The sequence below is a fragment of the Podarcis melisellensis genome, assembly GCF_964234715.1.
Source record: "Podarcis melisellensis genome assembly, chromosome: 2".
Classification (NCBI taxonomy): domain Eukaryota; kingdom Metazoa; phylum Chordata; class Lepidosauria; order Squamata; family Lacertidae; genus Podarcis; species Podarcis melisellensis.
This window is the reverse complement of record NC_138529.1, coordinates 111,445,421-111,463,508: the sequence shown is the minus strand read 5'-3', so window position 1 is coordinate 111,463,508 and position 18,088 is coordinate 111,445,421. Positions and strand designations below refer to the sequence as shown.

Here is an 18,088-nt window from a genome sequence, read left to right as displayed (position 1 = left end):
ATGGTTGGACAGTGTTCTCAAAGCTACCAGCATGAGTTTGCCCAAACTGCGGGAGGCAGTGGAAGACAGGAGTGCCTGGTGTGCTCTGGTCCATGGGGTCACGAAGAGTCGGGCACGAATAAATGACTAACAGCAACAACAAGACAAAACCAGGAAGAGAAGCGTCTGGACCACGCTGTGCCTCTGTCTATTCCACCACAGCATCAGTTGCCAGCAATAAGGGACACAGCTCTCTTGTTCAGACAATATGAGTCGCCTTATTGTGGTGCTTGAAAACCAGGGGGAAGGGGGGAAAAGCAAGAAAAAACGGTTCTGGTCACATATTAAGTTTATTTTGCAGCTATTATTTATCCTTTTTTAAAAATAAAAAAACAACACAAGGAGGATCCAAAGGGGGCCGATCTAAGTGCCATCAGAGTAACTGGGAGGGGAGTCTATACATACATACACACACACACACACACACACACACACACTGCATTTTGCAAACTTCCCTTTGCCCTTCTCCTACATACATACATACACACGCACGATTGGAGACAGTAGTTTAAAATAGACACCCTTCCTCACTCTCCCACATTTACCCAAAAGCACAGGTTCCTTAGTCTCAGCCATCAGGGGGCAGCAGAGGCGCACAGAAAGTCTCAACTGGGCCACACGGGGGGGGGGCGTTGTAGGGGGGAGGCAGTGGCCGAGGTGCCAGCCCCCAGCCCCCCGAACCGCAGGATCCAATCCCCACTGACCCCTCCTGGAGGCAGCCGGAGATCAGGTGACAAAAGTGGCATAGCCCGTTTCTCGACACGAGCAGGAGTTCCATTGAGGGGGCGGGTCCGTTCCCCTGGCGCGAGGGCCCCCACTTTCCGTTAAGGGGGCTCTTCTCCCCGGTGTCGTCGGGTTGGGGGGCCTCCCTTTTCTAGCCCCCTCCCCCGTGCTCCCCGAGGTACAGGGTGCGCTGCGGGGGCCGCCGGCCTGAGGGCAAGGTGGGCCTGGGGGCCCGCAAGGCCGGGCGGGCCGTCGCTCTCCCGGAAAAGGCCGGCGGGGAAGAAGGGTGGGTGCGGTTGTCGCGGGTGGCGGCGTCGTGCCGCCTCAGGAAGGGAGGCACTGTGGAGCTCTTGATGTGGATGACGCGGGTGTCCATGACCTCACAGTCTATCTGCATCATCACTTCGTAGCCCAGGGACGAATTGTACAGGCTCTCTGGGGGAGAAAGAAAACAATGCAAGGAGGCGATTCTTATTTGTTTATTTCATATTTGCTTCGTAGAATTTAGACCCTCCCTCTGGAGGGGATGAGAATTGTCGTCTTTCCCGCTCTATCTGTATATTAGCATATTATTGTAACCCATCATGGCACCTACTGGTATAAATTTTATAATATAGGTAAAGGTAGACGTAAAGGTAAAGGGTCCAGTCCCGGACGACTCTGGGGTTGCAGCACTCATCTCGCTTTACTGGCCAAAGGAGCCGGTGTACAGCTTCTAGATCATGTGGCCAGAATGACTAAGCCGCTTCTGGCGAACCAGAGCACCCCACGGAAACGCCGTTTACCTTCCCGCTGGAGAGGTACCTATTTATCTACTTGCAGTTCGTGCTTTCGAACTGTTAGGTTGGCAGGAGCAGGGACCGAGCAACGGGAGCTCACCCCGTCGCGGGGATTCGAACCGCCAATCTTCTGATCGACAAGCCCTAGGCTCTGTGGTTTAACCCACAGCGCCACCTGCATCCTAAAAATAATAATAATATAAGTAAAAAAAGGTAAATGTAAAGGGCCCCTGGACGCTTAAGTCCAGTCAAAGGTGACTATCGGGTTGCGGCGCTCATCTCACTTTCAGACCAAGGGAGCCAGCGTTTGTCCACAGACAGATTTACGGGTCACGTGACCACCATGACTAAACCATTTCTGGTGCAACAGAACACCAGAGCGCATGGAAATGCCGTTTACCTTCCCGGCACAGCGGTACCTATTTATCTGCTTGCACTGGCGTGCTTTCGAACTCCTAGGTTGGCAGGCGCTTAGACAGAGCAATGGGAGCTCACTCCATCGCAGGGATTCAAACCGCTGACCTTCCGATCGGCAAGCCCAAGAGGCTCAGTGGTTTAGACCACAGCGCCATAGGGATATACATATATATAGATATGGAGATGCAGATGCAGGTATAGTCAGGGACTGCATCTCACACAAAACATTTCGACACAAAGTCCTCAAGTCTACCCGCACGTTTTCTTTTCTTTCTTTACCGTTGAGAGCCATGGCTGGCATCACCAGTGACATTTTTGGACGGGAGGTTTTGTTGTGGCTGATGGCAGGCAGCAGCAAGTGATCCTAAGGTTAAAAGAGGGGAAAAGACGGGAGGGGGAAATCTGTCAGTTTGCGTTTATTTGTGCAGAAAGTATGTATTGATCTGATGATCTTTCCTATTTTACTTAATTCAAGAGGGTTCTGGAAGCTTCTCTGTGTGAAAGAAGCAAACAAAAGGTTCCTTATGTTTGGGTTGTTCCTTCAGAGAAGCTGAGTACAGCTGGCCTAAACTGGTTCTGTTCTCTCTTCTGTCAAGGCCATACTGACTATAATGGTAAGGCCAGAAGGAGCCTGGGTTTCACTTTCTCATTCTATCTCTTTTCCTTCTAGTGTGGTATTCTGTACATAGACTTATTAGAAGTTATTGTAAATGTCAGAGCTGCCCGAGGTCCCAGCTCACAAAGGACCAACGCCAGTTCGTTACTATTTACAAAGGTCTTTATTGAAGTTCAGTTTCGATTTCAAAGCCGCGGCGCGCAGCTCTACGTCTCAAACTCTAGACCCCTGAAGCTCCGTCTGAATCTCCTCCCCCCAGACACCAGTTTAAGACTCTAGCCTTGCTCCACCTTTTCCTTTGCTCTTTTCTCCTCTGGGTCCGCCTGTCCGCTGGGGTCTCGCCCCTTCTACACTCTTCTGACGCTGATTCCCCTGAGTCTTCCCCCTCCCTCCGGCGGGCTTTAGGACCTGGTTCCCAATCCTGGTTTCCTGCTGTGCCGCGCGCCTGTACATTTGAACTTGGCGCGCGCGCCCAGCCGGCCACCTTCCTCCTGACCGTTACACTGCTCCTATCACTGCTTTCCCCTTCGGGGAGGCTAGCTGAAACTGACTTCCCCTCCGTTCCCTCACTCTGCGATGGAGGCGTGGCCAGCTCTGACTCATCTTCTCTCCCTGCTGGGGGAGACGCTGGCCCTGATCCATGGGACTCTTCCCCCTCACTACGCTCTGGTGGATGAGCTGGTCCTGATCTCCAGCTGCTGCTTTGGGAGTCCCCGCTGGCCTCTTGTTTCTGGTGCGTCCCCCCTGGGACTCCCCTTGCCCTGGCCATCGGCGCCCCCCTCTGGGAATGATTCGCTGGAGAAGCTCATGGAATCTCTCGGGTCACTGTCATACTCCCCTACGCTTCCCTCAGATTCTTCCCCTTCGCTCTCCATTCCCTCTCTCCCCTGTGCCGCTGCTCCTGAGCCCCTGACAGTAAGTTTAAGCTAAGTCTGCTGCAACTGGATTTCTTATGGACAGTGCCAGGCCTGAATGTATTGGATTTGTGACCATTATGCTCATTTGCCTCCAGTAGCAGTAAAGCTCGGCTGGATGAAATACAATTGCCTCTGGTCTATTTTTCTGGAATCCTGCAACGTGTTTTTACTCTGCTAACTATAAGTCGGAATTCTGCTCTGGATCAATATTGAGTGGGATTTCATGACAAAATCATCACTGATGTATGAATTAAGAGACCCAGGGTGTGCTGGAGTTCAAGTACACGCCCTGACAACCTCGCCCCGTTTGGCTCCCAGACTCCACAAATGCCAGCAAAAGGAGCTGTGTTCATCATCCCGGACGCCTGCATTGAAAGGGGTTGGACTAGGTGACTCTCATGGTCCCTTTCAATTCTACAATTCTATTATCCCAGCTATTAAAAAAAAAATTAAAAGATGGGTGCAAAGCAGAGGTAGGAACGGGATATGGCTGTGAAAGGGATGTGGCCTGGGGACAGCCCCAGCATCCCTGACCGCCCGCCATGCTGGAAGGGGCTGATGGGAGTTGTAGTTCAGCAACTACAGGAAGGGCCACAGGTTAGGCACTCCTGCCTTGTGGCTTCCAAGACGGGAAGATTCTCCATTTGCATCTTTGCCCCAGTGTCCCTTTATGCAACCTGTAATCTTCTGCCCAAGTCTGAAAGGGCTTCCTTCCTCTACTGCTTTCTTCCTGGCTCTCTCTCTGGAGCCACATGCCTGAAGGAGAACATTGTGCAATGCAAAATCTGGGGCACCGCACTGCCTGCGCAACTCGCTCAGTGCCCCACAAGCCGCTCTTTACTCACCCTGCGGAAGGACACCACGTAGAAAGTATCCTCGCGGCGGTCAATTGCGTCCATGAAGTCGTGTTCCGTGTGGTCAGGGTGCTGGTATACCTGCAGCTGACTGAGGGAATTCCTGGAAAGGCAGAGGAGGGGGAGGGGGAAAGGAGATCTGTTTGCAAACATAAGGGCTCCCTTCACCTCATCACTGTCACGGGACACAAGAATGGAGTCTCCAGCAACGAAGCAAGGAGCCAATTTGAAGAGGCTCCACCAGGCCTCCTCTCCCTTAGCCCTGGAGGCAGCTGTTCCATTAGCCAGTCTCTGGGGGAGAGATGGGAAGCAGGGCTCACCCCATCCGTTCTGCTGTGAGATGCCAGCTCAATCGCGCACCTCCTACCCCTTAGGTGTGCCGGCTGGTCATTATGAGAACTTAAGAATTGGTGCTGGAGTTTGAGTTCTTCCTCTTCCCTCCCTGTTCCCTTTTCCTTGTGTGTGTTGGGAGGGGTGGGGTTAGCTTGTAAGCCAGAGGGGCAGGGTGAGCGAAAGTGTTTCCACATCGAACCGGGGAGCTAACTCAAAAAAACAATTCGGTGCAGAAGCCGCTTACCTCTCAGGGTGCCTGGGGGGGCTGGCGGGCACGTAGCGGGAGGGGCTAGGGGGCTTCTTTGGTGGTTTTTCCTGAAATGAAAAATGAAAGCAAGGATATGAAGAGGCTGCGAAGCAACAGAGCCCCTGGCCCTGCCCTCAACCTTGTTGGCAAACCACAGTAAGATTCTGGTGCCCTTATCTAGCCCCACAAGGGATTATCACCACTACACCCCCCATTTCCCTGCCCAAACAGTTGCCTCCCCACGATCGACATCACACCTGGCTGGCTTGAGCTGCTTTGCGAGACTGTGAGGGTTTCCTGCGGTTGATCTGGTGCCGGCGGACCCAGCCGCTGAGCTCGTCTGCCAGTCTGTAGGGGGGAAGAGGAGGCAGGCAGAAGGGTCACCTACAATGTTCCCAGGCCTCGATGCTCACAAGAGTCCCCCCAAAAAATACTTAGCCCCCCCTTCCTTCTCCTGCCCCAGGACCCACCTGAGGGATTCAGTGCGGTTGAACTGGCGGCAATCGGAAGCGAGGAACAACTTGTCCAAGTCCCTCAGCATCAGGTCCTTCATGTCAGAGAAGGGAGCCGACAGATTTCTTGGGGTGGAGGAAGAGAGAAAGGCATGGGGGGGAGGGCAGGGAGAGAGAAGAAAATGTGAATTTTAAATAGAGATTGGCCAAGAGAGGAAATCAAGGGTTGAGGAAGAGCTGAGAAGAGCACATGGTGATTTGGGAGTCGCACAATCTGTAAGTCGCTGCTCAGCCTGGAGCAAAACCACATGTTTCAAGAAGAGCGTGAAGTGGGCTGGCTGCAGTCCTGCCAAGCCAACTTTGCATTTGACACCATACATCTGTAATGCAGGAATCTCGACTAAATCATCCATGACTCATGGCCATCCAAGCTCTGCTCAGAAACCTCCAACGTCACCTTTGAGTTCCTTGGGAGAAATGGGTGGGGCAGGAATGTGATAAGTAAATAAAGGAAGGCCTGGGGAGGGGAGTATGAGTTGGCAGAGTCAAATGGGGCCGTCAGAGAGGCATGGAGGGCTATTGTTGGGCCCCTCGAAGCCTGAGGACCCTCACCCCTGGTTTAGCTTCACATCCAAACACAGTCAAGGATTTCTTCCTGGTTGCCAGGGCCCCCAAAATAATTTTAACAGAGAGATGCATGGGCAGGTTGTTTCTTCTTCTCTTCACCACCTTGATGTTTCTCTTGCCTGCCCCCCAAATTTACCGGAATTGTGCCTTTCTCAGCCTGGCTGGGGCCTCCTCTTGCCGCTCTTCCTGCTCCTCCTCTGGAGTGTCGTGGGTCTCCTCTGCGATGCCTAAAAGGTGCCTCCGGCCAGGGCCAGCCTCCACCTCCTGTTTCGGCAGCTCCACGTCTGCCGCCTTGCGCTCACTGATGCTGGAGAGATGGAAACGGGGAGTTAAGTTCCCTAGAGGGGTTTAGGGACACTCTACCAAAGAGGTCTTACTTTACTATCGTTTTTATTTCATTAAAATATCTATGAACCTATCTGTAAAGGTAAAGGACCCCTGGATGGTTAGGTCCAGTCAAAGGTGACTACAGTGGTACTTTGGGTTACAGACGCTTCAGGTTACAGACTCTGCTAACCCAGAAATAGTACCTTGAGTTAAGAACTTTGCTTCAGGATGAGAACAGAAATTGCGTGGTGGCGCAGCAGCGGCGGCAGGCCCCATTAGCTAAAGTGGTGCTTCAGGTTAAAAACAGTTTCAGGTTAAGAACGGACCTCCGGAACAAATTAAGTTCTTAACCCGAGGTACCACTGTATGGGGTTGCGGCGCTCATCTCACTTTCAGGCCAAGGGAGTCAGCGTTTGTCCACAGACAGAGTTCTGGGTCATGTGGCCAGCAGAACTAAACTGCTTCTGGCTCAACGGAACATCGTGACGGAAGCCAGAGTGCATGGAAACGCCGTTTAACTTCCCGCCGGATTCGTACCTATTTATCTACTTGCACTGGCATGCTTTTTAATTGCTAGGTTGGCAGGAGCTGGGACAAAACAACAGGAGCTCACTCCATCGTGAGCATTTGAACCGCCTCTTTTCCAACTGGCAAGCCCAAGAGGCTCAGTGGTTTAGGCCACAGCGCACTGAGTCACAGCATGTGACTCCTTCCTTAACATGATGCAAAAAAGGAGAGTTGCCTACAAGAATTGCGGGGCGGGGAGAGCTTTCAGGGCTCTAGTCCAACTTCAACCCAGGAAATATGCTTCCCTATCCAGTCTGCTGAACTTTGCCAAACATCCAGCAAGCCTACACATGCCGGCTTCACCACCTACGAGTGAAACCAATTTCCCTGGGGCCTTGCCAACTTCAGAGGCTCCCAGACAAGGACTGCCTAGCAAAGTCATTCATTCCCCAATTGTGGGACTGGAGGGACACCTGCAAGCACTCTGAAGCCTCACCTGACAGGCCCAAAGTTGAAAGCTATGAAGAGCAGCAGCACCATGACGCAGATGACTTTCCGGTTGCCAGAGCCAAATTTCAGCTCGTTGTTCTGCAGGGAGAAGGCAAGGAACAAGTGGTTATGGCCACAGAGGCATGTCGCCCACTTAGAAATCTCACTGCTGGTATAATACCACTTTTCCAATTTTTCCTGGCAGTGAGACTTGGTATTATACCAACAAAAAAATAGAGTGGCTTACCAAATTATTGGAGTGCTACAATATATCCAAAACAATGGGAGAAATTGGAAGGATCTCAAAAGAGGATAGACAGGGACTGGAAGGTGTTTAAAGGATACTTGCAAAACCATATCGAAAAATCAGAACTCCTATTAGAATAAACAAGTTCCGTTTTAAATACTGAAATACTAAATAAGACGGGTAACAATGTGTAATAGAGAAAGAAGCATGAAAGTAGGTTAAAGGTGTGTGAAAGAAAGTAATAGAAGTGGAAAGAAATTGCAATTGAGTAGATTGGAAGTCTAACAAAAAGGGTGAGGGGTGGTGGACGGTGATGGGAAAAGGAATTATCCGTGGGATTGAGTGTAGGTATGTTTGAACATTTTTAAGGATTGTATAAAATGTGTGTTTGTATGCTTGTATATTTGCAATATGTGTGTATTAAAGCTGAATTATTTTAACAATAAAAACTTTTTTTAAAAAAAGAAGTCTCACTGCCCTTGCAGTGCCCAAATCATTATTATTTAGCCAAGGGATGTCAACTGTGTCCCTTCTGTGTCCCTTCCAATGGGATTGTGAAAGTTTGGGGCTCCCATTTGGAGAGTAGGCATCATCGTATCGTAGCCTTGCATGGTACTGGTAGACAGCCCAGCCGACATCTCGTACAGAGGGAGACAAACTAGAAAACATCTAGACAAAGGTTCCCGTCACTGAAGAGCAGCTCTCTATTAACCACTTGCATCCAAATGGCATATTTAAGGATTTCAAGACAAACAGAACCAAACAGCGATTATTTTGAAAGCGGACTGCTGTTCTTCACAAAACAATGGAGATGTTAGCAGCTGAGCCACTGGATCCAAACTTGTGAAAAAAACTCATTTTACTGTTTAGGGAAGCTTTTAATGTTTAATAGACTATTGTATTTTAATATTCTCTTGAAAGCCGCCCAGAGTGGCTGGGGAAATAAATTATTATTATTATTATTATTATTATTATTATTATTATTATTATTATTATTATTATTATTGGTAACTAAGCACTAGAATGGTTTTTACTGCTGCTTTAGTTTCCTGTTTGTGTCTTAATGTTTATTATATATTGTATTTGGGAGGGGAGGACTTGGAATTTATGATGAAGGGTGGTAAATAATACAAATACAAATACAAGTATAAATATAAATATAAATATAAATATAAATATAATGACACCTCCCCAGAAGAGGTGTAAGCATTTTAGTGCTGGCGAGGCATTTATAGATGCAGAAGTGATACGTTTCAGCAGCTATGAAGAGCCCACCCCTGCCCAGCACAGGAGGGAAGGCATATATGGGAAAGGAGGAAGTCTTAAGTCCACAAAGGAAGAGGGCCACGACATATGTTCCCTATTTTCTCCTGCAAGGAGAGGCAGAACAGGAAGAATGAAAACCACGCTGCCAGGCTCCTTAGGATGACCTCGCGTTCTGGTTCTCACATGTTCACTCCAAACTCCATCCATCTGAAGAGTGAGACTCATGTGCAGTCTTGCAACTGCCCAAGCAAACGTGTAAGAGGCAGTCAGGCAGAGTTTCTCTCCTGTTGTACCATAATCAGTCCCTATAATAGCAGGCTCTTCCCCAGCCACTCTGGGCAGCTTTCAACAGAATATTAAAATACAATAGTCTGTTAAACATTAAAAGCTTCCCTATACAGGGCTGCCTTCAGATGTCTTCTAAAAGTCTGGTAGTTGTTTTTCTCTTGACATCTGGTGGGAGGGCGTTCCAGAGGGCAGGTGCCACTACCGAGAAAGCCCTCTGCCTGGTTCCCTGCAACCTCACTTCTCACTGGGAGGGAACCACCAGAAGGCCCTCGGCACTAGACCTCAGTGTCCAGGCAGAACGATGGGGGTGGAGATGCTCCTTCAGGTATACTGGGCCGAGTCCGTTTAGGGCTTTAAAGGTCAGCACCGACACTTTGAATTGTGCTCAGAAACATACTGTGAGCTCAGGTGGTGAGGGCCAACAGGCATGGAGTTAAAGTGGGACTGCAGAGAAACGAGAGAGGTTCATGCTTGCTCAAAGGAACACCGAGGTTTGCAGAAGTACAGAAAGAATTGGAAAAATTAAAATCTAACGGGGCAATCCCACCTCTCCACCAGCCTGAAAATCAGCTCAGTGAGAACCAAGCAGGCAGGCTTGGCAGCCGCGGGAAGTGCTGAGTGTCACTGGCTGACATCCGGAACAGGAGAGCTCCTGTTAGGAGGCCAAGCTACACTGCAGCATTTTGTTGCAGTCCTGCTGGTAATCAACAGATTGCTGAGATGTGGATGTAATGCGGGTGGACAAATATGCAGGCACACATGGTGCGGGGTGTGTGAGGGACCCAACAAAGGTGCAGGTCTGGCCGGCAGGCACTCACCTCGTTGAGGACACAGTCCAGCCGGCGGCGAAGGAGCGTGTTCTCCCGCCGCAGCCGCTCGTTATCCGTCAGGGCCTCCCGCAGCCGAGACTCCAAGCCTTGCAGATATTCCTTCTTTTTCCGCCGCGACTGGCAGGCCGATTCACGGTTCTTGATCATCCGCTGCTGCCTTTTAAGTACCTTGATCTTTGGGGAATTAGCAAAGGGGATGGGGAATGCTACTTTCTCGCTTTAAAACAGAGACGGGGATGCTGTGGTCTTCCAATTGTTATTGGGTAATAATAATAATAATAATAATTTTTTATTCATACCCTGCCCTCCCCAGCCAAGGCCGGGCTCAGGGAGGCTAACAAGCAATAATAAAAACAAGTTGAATGAATACAACTTAAAGACAAAATTAAAATACAACATTAAAATACTGAAACATTAAAATATTAAAATGTAGCCTCATTGCAGGAGGAGAAAGGAAAAGAAAAAAGAAAGAGGGGGAGGGAACCAAATTGGCTCCAAGCCAAAGGCCAGGCGGAACAACTCTTTCTTACAGGCCATGCGGAAAGTAATCAGATCCCGCAGGGCCCTGGTCTCATAAGGCAGAGCGTTCCACCAGGCCGGGGCCAGTGTTGAAAAGGCCCTGGCTCTGGTTGAAGCCGATCTAACTTCCTTATGGCCCGGGGCCACTAGGGTGTTGCTATTTATGGACCTTGAGGCTCTCCAGGGCGCATACAAACACAAATACAAACACACAGCACATATGTGGCCATAATGTTCAACCATATAACCACCACCCCGTCACATGTGTTCAGGAGAAGTCCCAGGACAGGACCGGTGAACCCCGGAGCAGCAGAAAGAAGGGGGCCAAAAGGTACTTACGTCGATCTCTTGGTTGCAGGGTCCTATTTGCGTCGGCGCCGGGACAATAGTTTTGGTTTCTGGTTTTGGGGCAGAGGGAGTTGGTTTTGCTGGGAGACTTTCCTTTAAAGGGGACTGAACCTTGATCAGCCCAGAGACGGGGAGATGAAGCAGCTCAGACTGGGAAATCACAACGCTCTGTGCTGGAACTGAGGTTAAAAAAGAAAGCAAGGTCCTATAAATCCATGCCACACATACATTGTAGTTTTGCCCCACACAAAAAAAGGTTCTTTTCATTCATTATTAAATTTCTATACTGCTCTCCCTCCCAACGGACCCCAGGGTAGCAAACAACAAAGCAGCAAAAGAACACAATGAAAAGTAACATAAAAACAGTTTGAAAGGTTTTCAGCCTCGTGGGCACATTTGGGCTTTTGAGCAAGGTGGCCCCAAGTCACTTCTCTGCCCGCTCCCTGTGATCAGCCCCCTCCCAAGAGACCGAGAAAGCACACTCTGAAGGAGAACGCCAGCTCCAATGAAGTGAGTGAGCCTTAAAAAGCACAGAGAGCTGAAAAATGAAGGGAGGAGAGAGGCATTCTTCCAACTTCAGCTCTATAATAATAATAATAATAATAATAATATAATAATAATAATAATATCTTTATTGTCATTGCCCCCTCTCGGGGACAACGAAATTACTTGGCTGCTCCATCCACCCAGGTAGGGCACTCCACACAAAATCAAAACAACTATAAAAACACTAATTAAAACAATACAATATAATACAACAAGGAAGATTAGATGACTTTCAAAGTCCAGGCTTCCCATTCAGGGCTGAGATTGCTCTGGAGAAGAAGCTGTTCTTAAGACGGCTCATTCTTGTCTTCATCGTCCTGTATCTCCGTCCCGACGGCAGGAGCTCAAAGAGACAGTGACCAGGATGCGATGGATCTTTTACTATGTCCAGTGCCTTCCTATGGCACCTTGTGGCATAAATCTGCTCTAAGTGGGCAGCCAACAATGCTCTCCGCTGCCTTAGCAACTCTGCACAACCCCATCCTGTCCTGGGTAGTACAGCTTCCGTACCACACACATAAGCCATAAGTGAGCACGCTCTCAATGGCACAGTGATAGAAGGCAAGCAGCAGTTTCTGCGGAAGATGTACTTTTCTAAGGAGAAAAATGGCAACCACCCCGACGACCTGATAACCAAGGGGGGCTCAGAGGGCCGGTGGATGCCAAGGGAAGCCCTCAAGGGTGCAACTGTGCACCTGGGTGCCCCATTTAACATTAGGGAAATCTGAAAAGAGGACTTGCGTACCCCCTAGTACAGCGTGTTCGGCTGCACTTGGAACCTGGGTTCAAGCAGGCTCCTATTAGCCGAACCTTTCTCTATTTCTGCATTGCCCAGTCTGTGGTCTTTCATATGCTCTGGATCACAACCTCCAGCCGGCAAAAGCATTACCTGAAATCGCTGGGTTGATAGCCTGTGGCTGGGACACAGGTACAGGCTGCAATAAGATGGTCTTACTGGACGTGGCTGCAGGCTGCACTGGGACAGTGGTGACCACAACTGGCTTTGGCTGAATGGGGGGCTTCCGGCTGAGAATGCTGTCGGCTTTATTGGAAGCTGCCGGTTTCCCTGTAACAGAACAAGCTGATCAGTGAAGCCGCTTTTCTGAAGCGCACCGTATTAGGTTAAACTGAATTACCCAATTTTTTGCCACAGGAGTCTCATATTGACTTAATTTGCATCGCTTTCTCCCTAAAGGGACCCCTGACCATTAGGTCCAGTCGTGGCCGACTCTGAGGTTGTGGTGCTCATCTCGCTTTATTGGCCGAGGGAGCTGGTGTACAGCTTCCAGGTCATGTGGCCAGCATGACTAAGCCGCATCTGGCAAACCAGAGCAGCGCACGGAAACGCCGTTTACCTTCCCGCTGGAGCGGTACCTATTTATCTACTTAAGCTTTGACATTCTTTCGAACTGCTAGGTTGGCAGGAGCAGGGACCCAGCAACGGGAGCTCACCCCATCGCAGGGATTTGAACCGCTGACCTTCTGATCGGCAAGCCCAAGAGGCTCAGTGGTTTAACCCACAGCGCCACCGCGTCCTCTCCTTTCTCCCTAGGCACTTGCTATTTCTACTCACTCTCTCTCATCCTCTACATACCTGTCTCAGGAGCCGGGACAACACTGATCTGCACCGTGCCAAAGTGGGGGGGTAGCACATCTCCATACATGCACGGAGGGGTGGGGGGTTGTTCGGTCTTCACTCCCATCACATCGGCCTGGCCAGGGGCCTGCGAGAGAAAAACGCAGGCCTGAGCACAAGAGCTTAAGGGGCAGGAGGCAAGATTCTACTGTAACAAGAGATCCGACAAGCATACCTGCCCTGAGAGATCAGCGGAGGAGGAGGAGGAGGAGGAAGAGGACAGCGTAGAGGAATCAGAGCAATGCGACGAGGCGGGGGAGACAGGCTCCGACTTCACCTGCAGCTCTAAAGGAAGAAGGAGAACAAATCACTAACATGTTTTCACTGCCAGCCACTTCAACCATGAAAACAAAGAAGCAGCTCAAACTTATCTCCTCTGTGCCCCCTGGGAAGTTTGCACTGAAAATAAATGCTGGACACGTATTTGTCTGTCTGGGAGGTGCCAAGGAAAAGAGAAGCTCCTTGTTACCAAGAAGCCCAGTCTAGCCCTGAAATGGGCTAGATTGCTGTCCAATGGCAAAGGGCAGCTTAACCCCTGCCAGGCTGCCTTCAGGAAGAAGAGGGAAACTGCCAAACGCAAGCCGCAGGTTATTTGTGGTTCTGAGCCTTAGCTGGTGGGGCAGAGCTTGGGGAGATCAGTGAAAGCAATAGGCCCTCTCGCCCCTTCTGCTGCTCTACCCAGCAGCCAGTTTAGTTGCTGACATTAAATATAAAATGTTCCGTCTGAGGTCAGAAACTTTAACTAGGTGGTCCAGGATATGGGAGGAAAAAAACTTTGCTCCATGTTAATTCTAGGCTGTTCAAACCATACTGAGGCTCAGAAACAACAACCATCCTGCTGTAACAGACCAATGACCCATCTAACCTGCTGTCTGACAGTGGCCAGTTAGATGTTTCTGGTGAACCCATGACGAGGGCATGAAGGCAACAGCCTTCTCCTCTACCCCTCAAAACTGGAAGAAAGGGATCTCCCTCTGTAGCATGGGGCTGCTTTATACCAACTGGTCTATGGGTTCTATCTAGTTCAATATTCTAGACTCTGACTGGCAGTGACTCTCCAATGTTTCACTGAGACCTTTTTAAACTGGAGAGACAGGGGAATCAGACCTGGGCTCTTGTCCATGCAGTGTGTGCACCTCCACCAAGAGTGCTGACACATTATTTGCATTAACTCACAAAGACAACCTAGCCTAATGTGGGTCTCGTCTCCGTGCACCTGGTCCACACACTTGTATACTGTATCATCCTACCATATATATACAGCTCTGCATCTCTCAGGCTCTCACCAGCCCTCCCACAATCTCACAAAGGTACTTACCTGGGAAGAGAGAGTCGTGCAGTGGGTCCCAAGGTGGGTCCGGGGGCACCGTTTCCATGTCCAGGTCGAACCCATCACTGAACTGCTGCCAAGAGAGTTAGGAGAGAAAACAAAACTGATCTGTGTGTGTGTCTTTCTGTGAAGCATTTTCACCCCACTCTTTGGCCATAAAAAAGCAGCTTGCAAAGATCAGTAATAAGGCTTCAGGTTTACAATCTAAATGATGCAACAGAAAAAGGAATTATACGGGGAGAAGAAAAATGCAAACTCGTGCATCAATCCTTAATGTTACAACATTCCATTTCCACTGTAAAGGAAACATTTCAGGGAGAAGATGAACCACACATTGTTAGTGTTTTAGCAGAGATGGTGGAGTGCTTCCCTTCTCGCCTTCTGTACATCCTGAATGAATATATATTAATATGCATGCACAGCAGACAGGCAACAAGCCAGTGAAAGGTGGGAATTTGAGGGTATTATTGTGGGTGTAGCTTATTAACAAGTATGGGGTTTATAGTTTTGTAGGGCAAGAGTGGGCTAAACTTGTAGCGGGAGATGTGGCTTGGCGTCACAGATTTGGTAGTACACATCTGGGCAGCTTATTCAAGGACCAAGGTGAACATAGATAAATCTAGTACATGCAATCTAAAGAGGAAAATGCCCCTTTCACTGTGAAGATAAGGGACCTGGATCTCCCAGATGATGCAAACCCAGCTCACACCATCCTATATCAGTGGTGGTGAACCTATGGCACACGTGCCAGTGGGCACTCATAGAACCCTCTCTGTTGGCACACGCGCCATCGCCCCAGCAGGGCCGTTCCTGGGGGTTGGCAAAGTGGGCAGCCGCTCCTCTCCCAGCACTGTGGGCAGGAAACACTCCCTATAGCACGCGCCGGCCGCAGCAGCGTTGGGGGATTTGCACACCCGCCAACCAGCTGACATTCGGCCACACCACTCCCCCCCCCCCACACCGTGACTGGTTGGGTTGTTTGCTGCCATGAGCAGAAGATAGTCAGTGGCGATATTACATGTGACTTGTGGCTGTGTTAAGGGTTGGTTTTTTTTCCTGCTGCTGATGAGCATTGAGACGATTTGTAGCTTCAGCCTGCTACAGGAAGTGTTGTCCATGTGTGTTAGTGTTTATCTGCATATCCCTCGTCCCTCCCCCCCCCCAAAAAAAGCTCCATAACATTCCTGCCAATCCTCCCCACATTTTTATTATGGTATATTTATTTTTAAGTGCGCATGCAGACAATCATTATTATCCCATATTAAATTGCCGTGTTGGCACTTTGCAATAAATCAGTGGGTTTTGGATTGCAGTTTGGGTACTCAGTCTCTAAAAGGTTCGCCACCACTGTCCTATAACAACAACAACAACAACAATTTATTATTTATACCCTGCCCATCTCGCTGGACTTCCCCAGCCACTCTGGGCGGCTTCCAACAAAATTTTAAAATACAGTAATGCATTAAACATTAAAAGCTTCCCTATATTATGCACAAGCCCCATTATGCATGCATGTGCCCTCAGAAGATGTAGCAACAGGAATGAGGGTGAGCAGGTCCTCAAGACAAACAGCATTAAGGACTGATGTTAAGTAGCAGGGAGTGGATGAAAGATAAACAGGAGGTGAGAAGAGCATGCTGCTATGCAATGGGAGGGATCACAAGGAAGTAAAAAGCCTTTTCTAGGAAGGCATGTGAGAGGAAGCAGCTCTCACCAGGGAATGGGCACAGCCACCATCCACAATGCTGCGTTCGAGGCAGGGGAAGAGCTCAGCTGCCACATCCCCATCGTCTTCCAGGCAGCTGTACAGACCTGCATCTGCGGGGAGGATGGGAAGGGGCAGTCAGTAGGGCAAGTAACAGATTCAAAACATGTTTTTACCTTTTACTGCTCTCCTTTTTCACTTACAGCCCATACCAAGCACATCTGTGGGTGTATGCATTAAGCAAGGCTCTCCCCAAATACAACTAGAGCTGCTCCCCCTTATAATACCGTTCTGGAATTCTAGATTCTGGTGATTAGCCACATAAACAACTCACTCCACAGTAATACAAATAAGCATGTTTTTGCCAGTTTGACTGAATCCCCTAATATATTTTAAAGATTTTCCCCTCATTTCACAGCGTGTATATTTTCAATTTTCACTGATGTTGTTTGCACATTGTATTTTGTTAATAATAATAATAAAGGGCCACACATGGTTTGTCCTTTACCTCACAGCAGGTGCCTTTGGCTTCAACTACATTATTATGACAGGTAAAGAACAAAAACAAAGCACAAGCAGCCTTGTGGTATTTCAAAGACTAAAGTCAACGTGTCCCGAACACGATGGATGGCATTGTGGGAGGTGGGGACCTGTGAACCCCCGGATCTTTGTTAAGGCAACAACTCACACATCCCTGAAGCATAAGCTCAGTCGGTAGAGCATGAGACACTTCAAAAAAAATTATTATTTTAAATAATTTTTATTTTTGCACTTTCCTATTTTACATAAACAAATGAATTAAAACAAAAAAATTCCTTCCAGTAGCACCTTAAAGACCAACTAAGTTAGTTCTTGGTATGAGCTTTCGTGTGCATGCACACTTCTTCAGATAGGTATCTGATAGGTATCTGAAGAAGTGTGCATGCACACGAAAGCTCATTCCAAGAACTAACTTAGTTGGTCTTTAAGGTGCTACTGGAAGGAATTTTTTTTGTTTTGACTATGGCAGACCAACACGGCTACCTATCTGTAAATGAATTAAAAACATAAACATACAATACCTTCTGACTTCCCTCCCCCCATACTGTGGATCTTAATGTAATGGTTTCCCCCTCTGCATCTCTATCACAACTCTTATTTTTATAAATGCTTTGTCAATTCATAGTTCAAATTTGTACTACAAGTTTTCAGTCAATCCTACCAATGTATGTAGTTGCTTACAACAGCTCGATCTCAGGGTCGTAAGTCCCACGTTGGGTGAAAGACTCCTGCGTTGCACGGGGCTATAGCTGTCAACTTTTCCCTTTCCTTGCGAGGAATCCTATTCGGAATAAGGGAATTTCCCTTTTAAAAAGGGAAACGTTGACAGCTATGCAGGGGGATGAACTAGAGCCTCCTTCGGCAGGTGCATGGCAGGTGGGCACCCGCCAGGTGAAGCTCCGCCCCTCCGCCTCGCGGAGACGCAGAGGGCCTGTCGCGCACCTGTTTAAACTGTGGGCTAAGGTAGCGCAGGATCCTCCTTCCCTCCCAACTCCTTCGCCTTTGCAGCCCCTTCCCCAACAGCCACGCTCCGCCCACCCCAAACAAGCTCCGCCCCCGGCTCCCCCCCCGCCCCCGACGAGCACCCACCCCAGTCCTCGCTGCTCAGCAGGTTATCCGCGCGGAAACGGCTCGAGTCGCTCAGCAGCAGCAGCTCCGAAGCCAGCGCCGCCATCTTCCTTCCGCCTTCCCGGTACACGGCCGACTCCAGCTCCCGCCCCCCCCCCCGCTGCCATAACAACAGAAGCGCCCAATAGGACGCCGGCTCCTTCGCCTCCTCGGCCAACCAGAGCGAGCAAGAGGCGGGTCACGGCCGGAATATCCACCAGTGGAGGAGGAGGATGATACGGAAGTTGTACCGAGCCGGAACGCACGCGGAGAAGGCGGAAGCGGCGAGTGCGCTTGCGCGCGGCGGTTGCTACAAAACAGCGCGCAAGCGCACTACGAAACGTGGTTTTCTTTCTTTTGAATGTCCGCTTGGTTTTGTGGGATGCCTCACGGAGCCGC

General features: G+C 49.5%; 1 protein-coding gene across 3 annotated transcripts; it reads right to left on the bottom strand.

Moving 5' to 3' along the window:
* Nucleotides 1-310: 310 nt before the first annotated feature.
* Nucleotides 311-17,823, bottom strand: ATF6B (activating transcription factor 6 beta). 3 transcript variants are annotated; one of them, XM_081901980.1, is made up of 16 exons: nucleotides 17,672-17,823; nucleotides 16,052-16,155; nucleotides 14,326-14,410; nucleotides 13,183-13,292; nucleotides 12,966-13,095; nucleotides 12,261-12,437; nucleotides 10,817-11,004; nucleotides 9,947-10,132; nucleotides 7,335-7,426; nucleotides 6,141-6,311; nucleotides 5,396-5,503; nucleotides 5,183-5,273; nucleotides 4,923-4,993; nucleotides 4,337-4,448; nucleotides 2,238-2,322; nucleotides 311-1,197 (listed from the first exon to the last, which is right to left on the bottom strand). In XM_081901980.1, the coding sequence occupies exons 1-16, from the start codon at nucleotides 17,754-17,756 to the stop codon at nucleotides 914-916; spliced, it is 2,079 nt and encodes a 692-aa protein (XP_081758106.1). In that variant the 5' UTR covers nucleotides 17,757-17,823; the 3' UTR covers nucleotides 311-913. The 3 variants fall into 3 exon arrangements, with proteins under 3 accessions (XP_081758106.1, XP_081758107.1, XP_081758108.1); XM_081901981.1 differs by having other exon boundaries at nucleotides 14,326-14,407; XM_081901982.1 differs by lacking the exon at nucleotides 12,261-12,437.
* Nucleotides 17,824-18,088: the final 265 nt, after the last annotated feature.

Bases quoted from the DNA above. Each gene is read 5' to 3' on its own strand.
- ATF6B (XM_081901980.1), bottom strand. From the start codon at position 17,756: ATGGCGGCGCTGGCTTCGGAGCTGCTGCTGCTGAGCGACTCGAGCCGT. The intron at 14,411-16,051 runs GTGAGAGCTGCT...CTCTCTTGGCAG, and splicing joins GTGGCTGTGCCCATTCCCTG to CAGTTCAGTGATGGGTTCGA. The intron at 13,293-14,325 runs GTAAGTACCTTT...TTCTTCCTTTAG, and splicing joins GCACGACTCTCTCTTCCCAG to AGCTGCAGGTGAAGTCGGAG.